Source organism: Topomyia yanbarensis, chromosome 2, assembly GCF_030247195.1.
Source record: "Topomyia yanbarensis strain Yona2022 chromosome 2, ASM3024719v1, whole genome shotgun sequence".
In the NCBI taxonomy this organism is placed as follows: Eukaryota; Metazoa; Arthropoda; class Insecta; order Diptera; family Culicidae; genus Topomyia; species Topomyia yanbarensis.
In genome coordinates, this window is record NC_080671.1 from 460018617 (window position 1) to 460032107 (window position 13491).

The following is a 13491-nucleotide window of genomic DNA, read 5'->3' on the forward strand; positions in this document are numbered from 1 at the left end:
GTTCTTGTTCACTCGCCTGTTTTCATATGTTACAATTTGCTATATACCCTCCCCATTAAAACATAATTTATTGAAGGTCTTTTAACGGTAATCTATTAATTAATCAAGTATCTCACTAGGTGATTGGCATTATTTGGCTGATCCATCTAGTAAAAATAGGCTGGTCTGTCCAGAAAATATATTCAAAAGAAAAGTTCCATATTGAGAGCTGTGATGAGGAAACCCACGCCCGCCAACGGAAATATACAGATTCTCCATAAAATATGAAATTTCATTTTCCATTTAAATTTTCAACAATGTACTAATGAACTTAAGTAAACAATCTTAAGTGTAAGTATTTCTTGATCGATTAGTGGTGGAAAAATGAAATTATTTGATGAATTACATTGTTATGCAACGTTCGCACTACCAGTTAAAACGGGTTTTTATGCTATCTTGGTGACATTTTTCTTGTTGCTAATTATTAAAACGTGTTATAACTCTGTAGTGTAAACATTGTATTATTAAACCAATTCTGCAGCGTTTTATGTTATATAGGTGTTTTATGTGGTAATAGGACTGACATAATTATATCTTCAGTACAGCGGTTTGTTTCATAATTTAAAACAGATTTATTTTAAAATTTAAATTAGTATACCCAACCGTATTTGTTGTATACCTTAAAACGCAATTAGAACTGTGTTTTAAATACATAGGGTAGGACAGATATTCTGATTGGTTAAACTGGGAAAACAATTTTAAGTCCAGTAACGCTTAAGACATGGCTTGAATTTGAATCGAAAAAGAACACCCGCTTCAACTGCTGCTGGGACGGTAAGTTCTGTTTTAAAATTTTCCGTTGTGTGCAGTACGAAACAAAAGTGTTTGAAATTAGAAAACAAAAAGTTCTGCTGGGAATGTGATTGTTTCCGATGCAATTACACTCAGATTTTTCACGCAGGGGATACAGGCCGTGTAAATGAAAACCGCGTAAATTTTAAAAAAAAAAACGCGTTAATGAAAACCGCGTAAATTTCAAAATCCGCGTAAAAAACCTGAGTGTACTCTCCTATATAAAATACTACGCTGCTGAACAGTGCAATAACTACAGAAGCACGTTGTCAGATGCCTTACTGATAAAAAACCTGGGACGGGACATGCGAAGACGGTCTTCTTTTTCCCTCCCGATATCGATGTTATTTTGCAGGGAAAATCCACTTGCAAAATAATTTCAAGCAAATGTCGATGATGATGCTGTGCTGATGCGGCATAGATTTCTGCCGATGAGGTAGAGATTAACGTCGAAAATAATAGAGCTCAAACATGACATGAATTACGTTATCGTTCGTCTGAACTGTGTAGGACAACGTTAACCATAACTGTTGAGCAGAACAATAAATTTGCACGTATCGTCATTGCACTGTGCATATTTGTTTCGGTTCATGTACATGCATCTTAGCAACATAAAATTTATTTTCTAAAAACACGTTGTTTTTATAGCCAGGATATTACGATAATACCCAGACAAGAATGAAATCAGAAAGAAAATGAAAATCGTCAAGACAGGTCCGGTTCGCAATGACAGGCCATTGCCGGTTCGCGGTGACAGTTACATTATTTCACTTTGCACGTCCCGTCCCAGTAAAAAACATAACCGAAATATGAAACATGAAAACCAATTGGCTCTTTACCCTACGCAGCTACAAAGCGCCGTAAACATGGATTAACAAGTTACAACGCACACGCATGCATAAAAATAAATATATTTTTTTCAAACGCAACACTCTTAAGCAGCACACATAAGTCGCATCCTGCCATATTGAATTAAATCCAAACCACCCCGCCCACCCACTTTACAAATCATTCTGTGACACCATGCTGGTACCCGACAAATCCGCACACGGCCACCGCTGCCGAAAATGCATAGCGTCTACCGCTTATTATAGTGCCCAGACGCTGCAGCCATGATCTTACCCGTTCGACATAAGAACAAAAACTGATTCAAACGGGTACGCGTCACCTCTATTTATAAACTAACCGTATATGGTTTAGTCACATAGGTGCGAGTGTGTGCAAATGCCAACGTTACCGAAAATCGATAGCGCTTATTGCATCGCCCGGAGACGACGTTGCTCGTGTGGGATAAGAGCAACAACTGATTTAAACGGACATGCGTTGCTTCTATTTATGACTTTTCGTGTTTCATTGAGCAACTAAGCTGCCCTCTTTTGACGGCTGTGTCTGAGAAATCTGCCTCACGAATGGTATTTTTCCCGTTTTTTGTGAACTTTTTAATTTTACCAATTTCCAAAAGTCTACTTTTATTGGGGAGATATTAAATTATTACCAATATTTAAGTTAGGTGTTTCTGAATCGGTTGGTGTATGAATGATTAAAATCCATCTAGTAATATCGAAGTTATAAGCGTGCAAACCTTACATAGTTTCGTTACATGGGAGATAGTTTAGATTTTAGAATGACACCTAGCCCCAGATAGTGGAGTAAGACATTTTTAATGTCAAAACCTGCTGTGTTTTGACAAAATTGCCCATATCTCAGAAAGTAAACAACATATCGAAAATCAAAAATAATAGTGTCAAATGGCAACGTTAGGCCTTTCATTTGAAACTAATTTCATTAAGATCGGTTCAGCCATTGCTGAGATAATTACATGACATTTTGTACATACATACATACACACATACACACACATACAGACATTGTCTCAATTTGTCGAGCTGAGTCGATTGGTATATGAGACTCGGCCCTCCGGGCCTCAGAAAAAGTTTTCAAAGTTTGAGCGAATCCTATACATTTCTTTTGTAAAAAATGTAAAAATGCAAAAAATTCACTTTCGGAAAAATTGTGGGTTAGCCCCTTTTGGACATCAGTTATTCAATTCCCAATAAGTTTAACTAAATATCCGTTCATGAATTCAACTTCACACTCCCTAAATGAGTTGAAAAACTTTACTTTGGGCTCTTTCGTTTTTGCTCGTGCAGGACAAATTTACCGAATTATTGTCACGAAAATCTGACAACGTTGTAACACATTTGCCTGGATTTAATCCCAAGTCTGGACCAGGTTCAGGCTCGTAACGGATCTTGGTAAAAGGAATAGCTTAGATCCGGGGATTTGTACGAATTCTAACCCGCAAAAAGCATTGTAGCCAGTATTAAAGAAAATCATTGTCATCATTCATATTTGCAGCATAATTTAATAAAACGCAGATTTTAATAAAACGACCCACTGTGCCGAGTTGAGTTTTAAAATGATTCACATTTATACGACCATCAAATTATTCATTTAATGAATAATGTAACAACAGAATCATTATAAGTTTTGAAGGAATAAATGATGACAATCGTACCAACCGTTTCAGTTTGGGGGTTAGGTAAATTGTTGGGAGTAACGTGGATGAGGAGGTTAATGTCACTCCTTTGGCCCTAACTTCTTGGAATGGGACAGAGATATTAACATCTTGTCCTGGCTAATTAGCTATGGTTTTAGCGCTTTTACTCGCTCTCTGAAATGAAACATAATAGATAACAAAACATAAAACATAAAATGTCCAACGCAATTAGGGATACAATTGATGTTTACAAGCGATACAGGATCGTGAACAGAAAAATTTAGATGTCCACATCTGTAAATGCTGTTTTACACTGAATTAAAACTGCCGACATGATAAAAAGACACCTCGAATGGTGTATTTATCCTCGGCATGAAAACTCGACACCTCAATCCTCCATCCATCCGTCCATGTCACCCCAATCGAGCATGAGGTTTGTTCACAGCATTGAAATAAATGAAAATCTTTTCAAATCCTTTTCGAATTAGAGCAGTGATATTTTTCGTATTCGACCGAAATGCTACTGTACATACAGAGGACTCATCGTCTTCAACCTACAACTATCAAACTAAGATTGTAGATCCAACATTCAGTTGAACTCATTGCAGGATACGCATGTAATCATCACGGAGGTGGCTTAGCAACGAGCAATGTAAATTGTAGGTGGAAAAACAATTATTCTCCTTTTTCGTCCTTTGCCGATTCGGCACGCTTCTAGTGGTTTCGGTAAATGATCGCGCTAATGCCCATTCGGTGGCACGGTTGATTACGATTCTCACTGTTCTATCCTCCCTTAAAATTCTACATGTATCTCGAAAAAATAAGCCACCTACAAAAGACAGCAGCGAAAATGTGTTCCATGCTGTGGTTTTCGATTGGAGTACGTGTCGGTAGATGGGTTGGATATGTGCTCTCGACTGTACAATTAATTGGATTTTTCAATCTCTCGAACGAGAAATCCGTAACCAAAAACATCCACTGTACCAATTCATCCAGCGAACCAATTTGGTTGCACGAAGCACAAAGGAAGTACCATACAGAATCATTTGTTTCCTCTGGGCACATGTATATTACGTTATTATATGTCAATTGGACAAAACTTATACACTTCCATTGACTTTTGGACAAATTAAATCTCAGAATAACAAATTTTCTATACATGAATTAGATTGAAAACGACGAGAAAGGAATAGGTAAACAAGAAGAAATAGTAATTAATTGATCTGTCATAATACTTACGTGACATTCTCCCTATTGTTATAAACAATTAAGCGATCTTCCATAGGTTCTGAAAGGTCTGTCTCCAACTGAAAATTCTTTTGAGACATATTTTACAAAGAACTAACGTTTTAACTTCAAGGTATTATTATTTTTTCTGAAACATCCTGTGAGCGACTGAGCCAATGCCGGAAGCCTGTTGTGCCTGGGTGTACAGCTCACGGAGTCTTGACACATTAAGAACCCTCTTAATTCACTTCAAGATTTCTTTAAGGATCGTTTCATGTTTCCGTTACGAGCAGCCTTGCTCTTTTTATAAACGCCCTCTTCACTTTATAGTTTATCGCAGGTATTTGCTCGTTTGAAGTGAGAAGATTGACGAAAAAATTGACGAAGCAAAAATTTTTGCGGGTACAGACACTGCCTGCTGCGATCCTATTCATGCTGCAAAAACTTATCCCTTCCTGGCAAACATATGACAAGTGACCGTGCGCTTCCATTATCGGCCTCGTGATGGAGTTGCAGGATGTTTTTTTATTATTGATTATAGCTTTTGATTTATTGATTATTGTCTATTGATTATTGATTATTCAACCACAGGGCAATTTACATCTCTCTTAGAATTAGAATAATCTAATGCTATTCGAACCATATTTAGCTCGATTATCATTCAAAACCAGCTCCTTTTAGGGCGGGGGACTCTTAATACTTTTTTACCATTGCGAGGATTGAAAGCCCACAAACCGTCATTTTTACTTTTATACGCACGTTCCTTCTAACCTGAGAATTGCAACCTGGTTACCTTTGAGATCCATTATCATCGCTATTTATTTGACCCTTTGTCTTTACCATATCGATCTAATGGAGTGTGTATTTCTTTCCAGTCTCAAACATCACTAGTTTCCAGCTCCGAAGGCGGCATACTGGCGGAAGGCGAGGAAACTTCGAGTGAATCGCAAGTGTCGGACAACTCTCGCAGCCCAGCATGTGTTCTAGGATTGGTCGAGCGTTTACTGAGAACTCATCCAGTATGGTTCCTACCAGGAATCCAACGTTCTGGTGCTGTGCATTTATTACAAGGAAAAGAAGAAGGGGTAACTACTTTTTCTTACTCAATCCTAATTGTATGCTAATCCCTGTTTTTTATTCCAGAACTTTATCGTACGAGGATCAAGTCAGGCCAAAACGATGGCAGTCTCCGTACGTCTTCCACTGGATTGTGGTCCGTACATAGAACACTATCTTATCCAATCCAACGAAGGATTGCTAAGCCTGGAAAGCTCTCGGTTCAAATTCGATTCCATTCCTTCGCTCATAGCTCACTATTCTCAGTGTTGTGATGAGCTTCCGGTTCAGCTGTGTCTACCGAAAGCACTAAGAGAAGCGAAAAATCGACAACAACTTTCGTCCCTGGCTCTCCTGGGACAGGAGTTTTGGCGTTATCCGATGGCATCGCCAAAACCTAGAACTCTGCTATCGGCCAACTCTAGTCATTTAAACACGCCCTCGGACGCAACCCACTCGAGTGGCATTGGTCTAACCTTTAATAATAAGAACGTGCCCAGTTTAAACTCATTCGGTCATGACAACAACGCAAACAATATGGGTCCAGGAGAGACACCGACCGATACGATATCTACGCTGAGCAGTTTCACTGTCGGTCATGGCCAGCAGCTTCTAAGTCCGGAATCGATCGACAGTGCCGTGGTGTGCTCGCCTACCGATCCCAACCAAACGGGAATCATTGGTAAAACCAGCACGTTTAAGTCGAAACGGTCATTGCCCTCACCGACGGTGGCTTCCTATGATGTCGAGAAACAGATCGAAATTTTCAATGCCAATCTGTTTGCCAACAACAACAGCAGCAGCAGTCATGAGTCAAAGTTGAATGAATCCACCGGATCTAGTACGTTGGAACGTCAGTTGAAAACACCACGACCGACGCCGCCGAATACGCTGAACATTAAACCGATTCGGTAGGTGTTTGGATGTCGGTTGAAGTTGATCACTTCAGGTTACGACCAACACAGTAGAGAATTCAGGTTTGTCGCTCGCTAAAAGTTACTATTTGCAAAGCCCAGGAATCGGAATTTCGAAATTTTAAATTTTAATCATTTCGAATTGCACATCGCTAACTAGTTTAGAAGAAAGATTTCAATGCGAGCATCGAGAGGGAACTGACTGAAAAAATCGTATCAGCATGTTAGTATACTTTGCGCAACTTGTTGTCTGCGCCATTCTTTATTGTGCCGTCGGAAATTCAAGAATTCTACTCTCACACGCACCGAGCACTCGATAGTTTGTCTCTTTAAACGACCATATCTCACGGCCGTGCAGCGGAACAGGGAGTATCAGCGATTTGTATAGGGTTCATTTTGCGTTGCGATCGGATTCTAATGATGTTGGTCGGTGTCCAAAGTGAATAACAATACCGAACGAACCATGCTGAAGTTCCGAATCAATTTTGAACCATTCGAGTTTTCTGTTTTTTTTCACAGAAGTCCTCCGGCACCGCCAGCAAGGCGTCTCAAGCCTCCCAGTGCTGTAAGTACTCCAAACGATCCCAACCAGTCATTCTCCAACAATATCACCGTAACCACGACGGTGACATTCTGTGTCGACAATCACACCAATGCACAAATCATCGAATTGGTCTCTCCGAATGAAAGCAATAAAAATTTTGCAACAGTAACTAAACACGATAGCGTTTTGGCACAAAAGTGAATATTGTTCCTAATCGTCAACGTTTTAGTTTCAGAAACGTCTACCACCGGACGGAGAGTGTCATATGCCGGGTGCGGTAATGAAAAACCAGGAACTGGATGATCGGTTTTCGGATTCCGATAATAATTTTATGGCAATTCAATCGCCTCTTAGTCATCCCGGGAATGGGTTGGCGTTCCGGAAGAGTAGCAAAACGGATTCGAGTTCCACCGTGATCCATCATACCAGCCGTACCAGTAGAAGAAGCAAGCGGAAGGAATCGAAACACTATCAGGTTTGTGGGGTTGTTTAACATTATTTTAAACTAGCCAATCTGGCAGACCTGCCTATAAATAATTTACCTACATTTACGAACTGGAAATCGACAAAGGAAGAGAGCGGTATTGAGGATGTTATTTGAATTGCAGTTTCATTCATTTAGATTTAAATAGTAACTATTACGATATTCAGTCCACTACCAAGCAACATGCTCAATGTCGTGGTATCCCTCTCCGTGAGCGCAATGATTACCCTCTGTGAGCCAAATACCGGGGAGATGCGCATCTAAGATATAATGATTAGACATGAGCCTAGAAATCATACGAATGAAGTCCCGACTTCTATCAAACTCTTTGAACCAGTTTGGCTTTGTAGACCTAGGCAGGTTATCAAGATTGATTGAAATTGAAATATTATTGTTGAAATAAGTTGACTCATCGATTGGAGACTCGTCAGTGGAGAACATTGTATGGCAGACAACGTTTGTTTATAAATGTGCCAGCTAGATATCTCCAGTGAGCATATGTGATCCACCTAAGGCGCAACCTGAGGCGATTCGTATACCGCGATATTATATTTGTTCTAATTTATTAGTTCTGTTGTTGGCACTTCGATATGAGATACATAAAGTGGTCTCCAAACCCCGAGGTATTTGAAAGTCAAGACCTGGGCTATCTTTCTACCAACCAACTGAAGCTGATGCTGCACTGGATCACGCTTCCTTGAAAAAAAACGACAAACTTTGATTTGTTCGTAGTGAAATTGGTGCTCAGGTTCAAAGTCCAAATTAATAAACTATCCATGCTATATTGTAATGGTCTTTGTAAGTGTTTAGTTGGGTAGCCTGTAACAGAAATCACGTCATCATCTGCAAGTCAATTATCGAGACGGCGTAGGATAATTCTCCAAACAATTTGCTGATGTCGGATGGCATTCTAATCGGGCGATACGAGTTATGATCGGAGGCTGGTTTTATCAGTTTTGAAATGGCGATAATGATTCTAAAGGGGACAGCTTCTTCGTCGCAGCAAGGGGGCTGGAAACTAGGCACTCGTATTTTTCTAACCAATATTCTTTGTTAGGACACAATGATGAATAACGATTAGTACTATATCATTTACACTTGAAATAATACAATTTTAGGAAGCTTGCAATCAAGTATCTTTACCTCTTTAATTATGGTATTATTAAGGCGACAACCAAGAAGTCATCAATAGCCAAACTCGATTCGGTTATAACACCGTTAATTTCAACGTCCCTTGATGGTATGTACACTCCATATTCTCACATAAAAAGCTCACAAGAATCAATCCCGTCGGTTTATCGAATACTACCAACGACGATTTTTGTATCATTATTAACATTAATAATCTCATTTGAATATGAGAATCGCGTTATCGTTTTCAATTTACGCTTTATAAACACGGTCCATGGTCCAGAATCAGTTCTAATAGAAATTAAATCTACAACAGAATGCTTAGGGGATGATCAGTTAATCTTTCTAAAGGCAGTGATTTATTTATTTTTTTTTTATAGATGCATTAAAATAATTCATCTGACGAAAAATAGTCTTAATGAACAACAGGAGTCAAGTCATAAAATTGTAGATCGTGAGACTTTTGGTGCAAATTTGTGTGATGGTTCACCAAACTCGAACAGATCCTTGACTGTGGAGAAAGTTCAACGCGCTGGTTTCTTCCAATTTCGGTGGCGTTACATGATTTAAAAATCTTTACACATTTTTGCTAATAAACAATAATAGAAGCATGTAGCAACGATTCTAGAAATGAGCTAGCAATTTTACGATCTAGCTAGCAACGACCCTTGAAATGAGAAATACTAGTAATTTTATGAGCCTGATAGAAAGCCCGATCATCAGATTTGTTTGTCAAGGTTGGCAAAACTGAGAGACCCTTCTTCCTCTATTACTTCAAAAAATCTTGTACACGATGTACCATAGAATTAAGAGTATTTCTTCGTGAGCTGGTAGTCTCGATTAGTCTCTTTTATTACGGCCTAGTTTTTGGTGTAATTCCAAATGTATGATAATTCGCACAAAAAGGATTCTTGTCCTGTGAAAGAAACTACAGAAAGCTTCAAATGCGCCAATTGTAGCGGAAACCATAAATCGAATTACTGGGCATGTCTTATTCGATAAAAAATTATAAATTCTCGTACAAAGCACCAAATAAAAAAGTTACCCATTTCTTCAGGTACACTTCAAGAAAACATGTTTGAACGTATTAATTCGCTTCAAAATAGAAATACAACTTCTCAACCTATACAAGAACCTTCTATCTCCATCTCACCATCCTACAATGGTGTGTCATTTTATGCTTCAGTGGCAGGTAACACTGCTAAGAACGAACCACGGCTAAAAGAACGATGACTACCACACCTCCAATTTGATTTTCACACAACGCTTCCTGTGCTCCAACCGATCTAGGTTTGATTTTTTGCAACAATCGATGTTTCAATTGATGACTGCAATGCTAAATTCTACCTCCATATTTGAAAATTTTCAAACTGCGTGTTTAATAATGATTTTAAATAATCATTTAAATTTATTAAATTGGAATGCCCGTTCATTAATAACGTGCGAAGACGATTTTTTCAACTTCCTGAGAGTACATTATATGCATATTGCCGTAGTGACCGCAACTTTTTTAAACCAAGTATAAAATTGAAGAGTAACTCTAATTTTGTTACTGATCGATTTGATCGAATTGTTGGATTCAGCGGAGGAATCGCAATAGCGGTTAATCGCAGAATCCAACATCGCGTCTGACCGTCTTTTGACACCTTGGTGATCATGAGCTGCTGTTATAGGCTTTTTGTTTTACTGGAGACAAAACCGCCTCGGCTGATAGCAAAAACAAAAATGAATCAACCATTTATCACACTCAGAAGAATCGGGCCTTTTTGAAACAATAAAACGTTTAGTTGAATTTCAAATTTGACGAATGACTGTTTCAAACTGATATGGGCATTTCTCGAAAGCACGTATTTGGTTTAGTTCAACAAATACTTCTGCTTGCATTTTAAATATAAACATTGCAGAAACAATATAAAATTAGTTAGATCTAATTGTTCGCGTTGTTAAAAACCAACAAATTTGTTTGATTTTAACTAAATTTGAGTTGTTCTCTCCTTTGGTTAATACTATTTTTTTTTGTTTCTTCGAACCTGTTTGTTCTGTTAAACTTATCACGATTTTGTTGTTTCAAACGAAATATTTGTTGAAACTATTGAAAAGCCAACAAATTAATTTGTTGGTAATTTCAAGCATCATTATTGATTAAATCAAACCTGAATCTTATTTGTCACTATATCAAACGGGAAAATTGTTAATTAAAACCAAAATTTGTTTATTTTTACTGATTTTTTTTCTGCGTGCATGAGTGTACCGACAATTTTTTGCAAAACAATTTGCCTCGGTTTCGCTCAACCAAACAGGGTTCTTAAAGTATTGCATAACATTGTATAAGTATAATGATTAGACATGAGCCTAGACATCACACGAAGTGAGCATATGTGATCCACCCAAGGCGCAACCTGATTCGTAAACAACGATGGAGTATTTGTTATAATTTATTAATGATATTGTTGGCACTTCGGTATTAGATACCTAATGTGGTCTCCAAACTCCGACGTACTTGAAAGTCAGGACCTGGACTATCCTTCTTCCAACCAACTGAAGCTGATGCTGTACTGGATCACACTTCCTTGAAAAAACGACCAACTTTGTTTTCTTCGTAGTGAACACACCCAGCTTCAAAGTCAACATGGATAAATTATTCAAGCTATCTTGTAATGGGCTTTGTAAATGTATAGTTGGATCTTGTAACAGAAGCCACGTCATCAACTACTATTTAATTGTAGTGACGTTGTAGGATAATTTTCTTTAACAATTTCGTGTTGCCGGATGGCATTACGATCGGACGATATGAGTTATGATCGGAGACTGGTTTTCTCGATTTAGAAATGGCGATAACTTTTACTGGTCTCCAGTCACGGGGGTACTCCATATTCTGCTCAAGGAAACTGTTAACTTGTATTTTTGCCAGGCCAGGTAGATTCTTCATCAAGTTAAATTTACTTCTGTCAGGAACATTGTTATTGCATGACAGGAGTACAATTGAAATTTACAGTATTCTCAAGGGATAAAGGGAATCTATAAAATTGTTACTTGCAAATTATTTCCTGTGCATTCATACTTTTCTGGCAAAATAAAAAATTCTCGTTTCGAGAATTCAATGACATTACTATTCCTCATTCTGCTGGCCGTGTTCCAAAGAGTACTCATAGGTGTTGCTCTAGACAAGCCTTCAACGAAGTTTCTCCAATAACTAGATTTTTTGGCACGACATAAATTCGCAGAATTGTAGTTTATTGCGATTTCCCCTTCTACGTTTTAGTAATTATTTGAAGCGATTTACTTCCATTCCATTTCAAACCATTCGATCCGCTCGGCTGCTTCCAGAAGCAAGCTAGAGGTGAAGTCATATTCTTCTAAAGGGGACATCTCCTCCGTCGCAACAAGAACGCTGTAAATCGGGTATCCGTATCCTTTCTAACCAATATTTTTTCTAAGGTAATAAAGAATATTGATTAGTGTCATATCACTGGCAATTCAAATAATACTCGCAAAGTTTTAAAAGCTTTACGTCAAGTATCTTTGCATCTTTAAGTATGGTATCTTTAAAGCGACCATCCCATAATTAACTAAGTCTTGATCAGGAAACTCGATTTAGTAATAACACCATCAATTTCGACGTCTCGTGATGGTATATACAGACGATATTCTCACGTAAAAAATCGCAGGAAGCAATTCCGTTGGCTTGACGAATAGAAAAAATGTGAAAAATAAAAGTTAGTTTTAAAAATACCTGTCCATCGGATCTTGTTGTCGGAGCTTGCTGCTGCCTGTTGAGATCTTCATTGGCAGCGAAATATTAGCTGCGCTGTCTGCCACCCCTTGAGGGTCATTCAGTCCGCTTTCTCTCGCGTTTTCGTTCACGTCCTTTTTTTCATCGGTACGGCATTCATGTTGCTCACGATCTGGTTGTTCTTATTTTTACGGGTCGCGGTTATAGATCGGTCTTTATCGGACTCGATTCTTTTGTGGTGGTGTTGCTTTTGGTTTGGAAGCATTTGTTGTAATCGTTTTAACTTCGCTATAAGTAACGGCAGTTGTTAGTCACGGGTGCGTTTCGACTTCGTCTCATCAGAAACCGACCTTAACTTTTTGTCGGAATAGATTAGCGCCGGCTTGACGCTAAATCCCTAAAACTAAAACACACTTTGTGTTTCAATTAAATATAGCATAGAAAGGCAGTTGATTCAGTGGTACCGAGCTCGATCGTTGTTGAGTTAATTAACTATTAATGCACGGTTCGCAGTCGTTGGTATAACAACCGGTCGTGGTTTAGCATACGACGACTGTGTACCGGTCTTGGTCATTACAGATGGAATTTATTCAGCAACCTCCGAGCAAGGTTTTCCGTGGCACGTAGAAATCTGCCCTGGGTGCGTGACCAATGTTCGCTGATTATTTGTAGCACTTTGGGACTTGTATTTGATGGTCAGATATGAGGGGATAGGTTTTGTCGGACGCATTCTCACCCCACGAACTTCGTTGCGGAGACCTGGGAAGAAGGTTCTCCAAATATCTTCTTTAATGGTTTGCACGTCACCGTATTTTGACATGAGTTGTTTGATAGTGGCGAGATTAGTAGGTGGTGCCAGGTCATGTAGCTTAACTTCAATAGTGTCATTGTCTATGTATGTTGGGATGCTGTATAAAATGTCATTACATTCGACGTTCTTCAAGTTGTTTTGCGTAGCAAATGATTCTACTTGGTTAATGTTTTTGAATATGAACATGTTGAACGTGCCTCATGACGTAGATGGTAGAATTGCACAGTATTAACTTCTGTTATGTTGAGCTTCATGTTCAC

General features: G+C 38.6%; 1 protein-coding gene across 12 annotated transcripts in view; it reads left to right on the forward strand.

Moving 5' to 3' along the window:
• Window positions 1–13491, forward strand: part of LOC131685972 (protein sprint) — a 78111-nt gene that overhangs the window by 12666 nt on the left and 51954 nt on the right. For 11 of the 12 annotated variants that reach the window (XM_058970030.1, XM_058970020.1, XM_058970021.1 and 8 more), the window contains exons 4-7: window positions 5434–5643; window positions 5702–6525; window positions 7048–7237; window positions 7302–7547. In XM_058970030.1, coding sequence (XP_058826013.1) covers window positions 5434–5643; window positions 5702–6525; window positions 7048–7237; window positions 7302–7547 — 1470 coding nt within the window. The remainder of the gene's footprint in view (window positions 1–5433; window positions 5644–5701; window positions 6526–7047; window positions 7238–7301; window positions 7548–13491) is intronic. The other variant, XM_058970032.1, reaches the window with a different exon arrangement.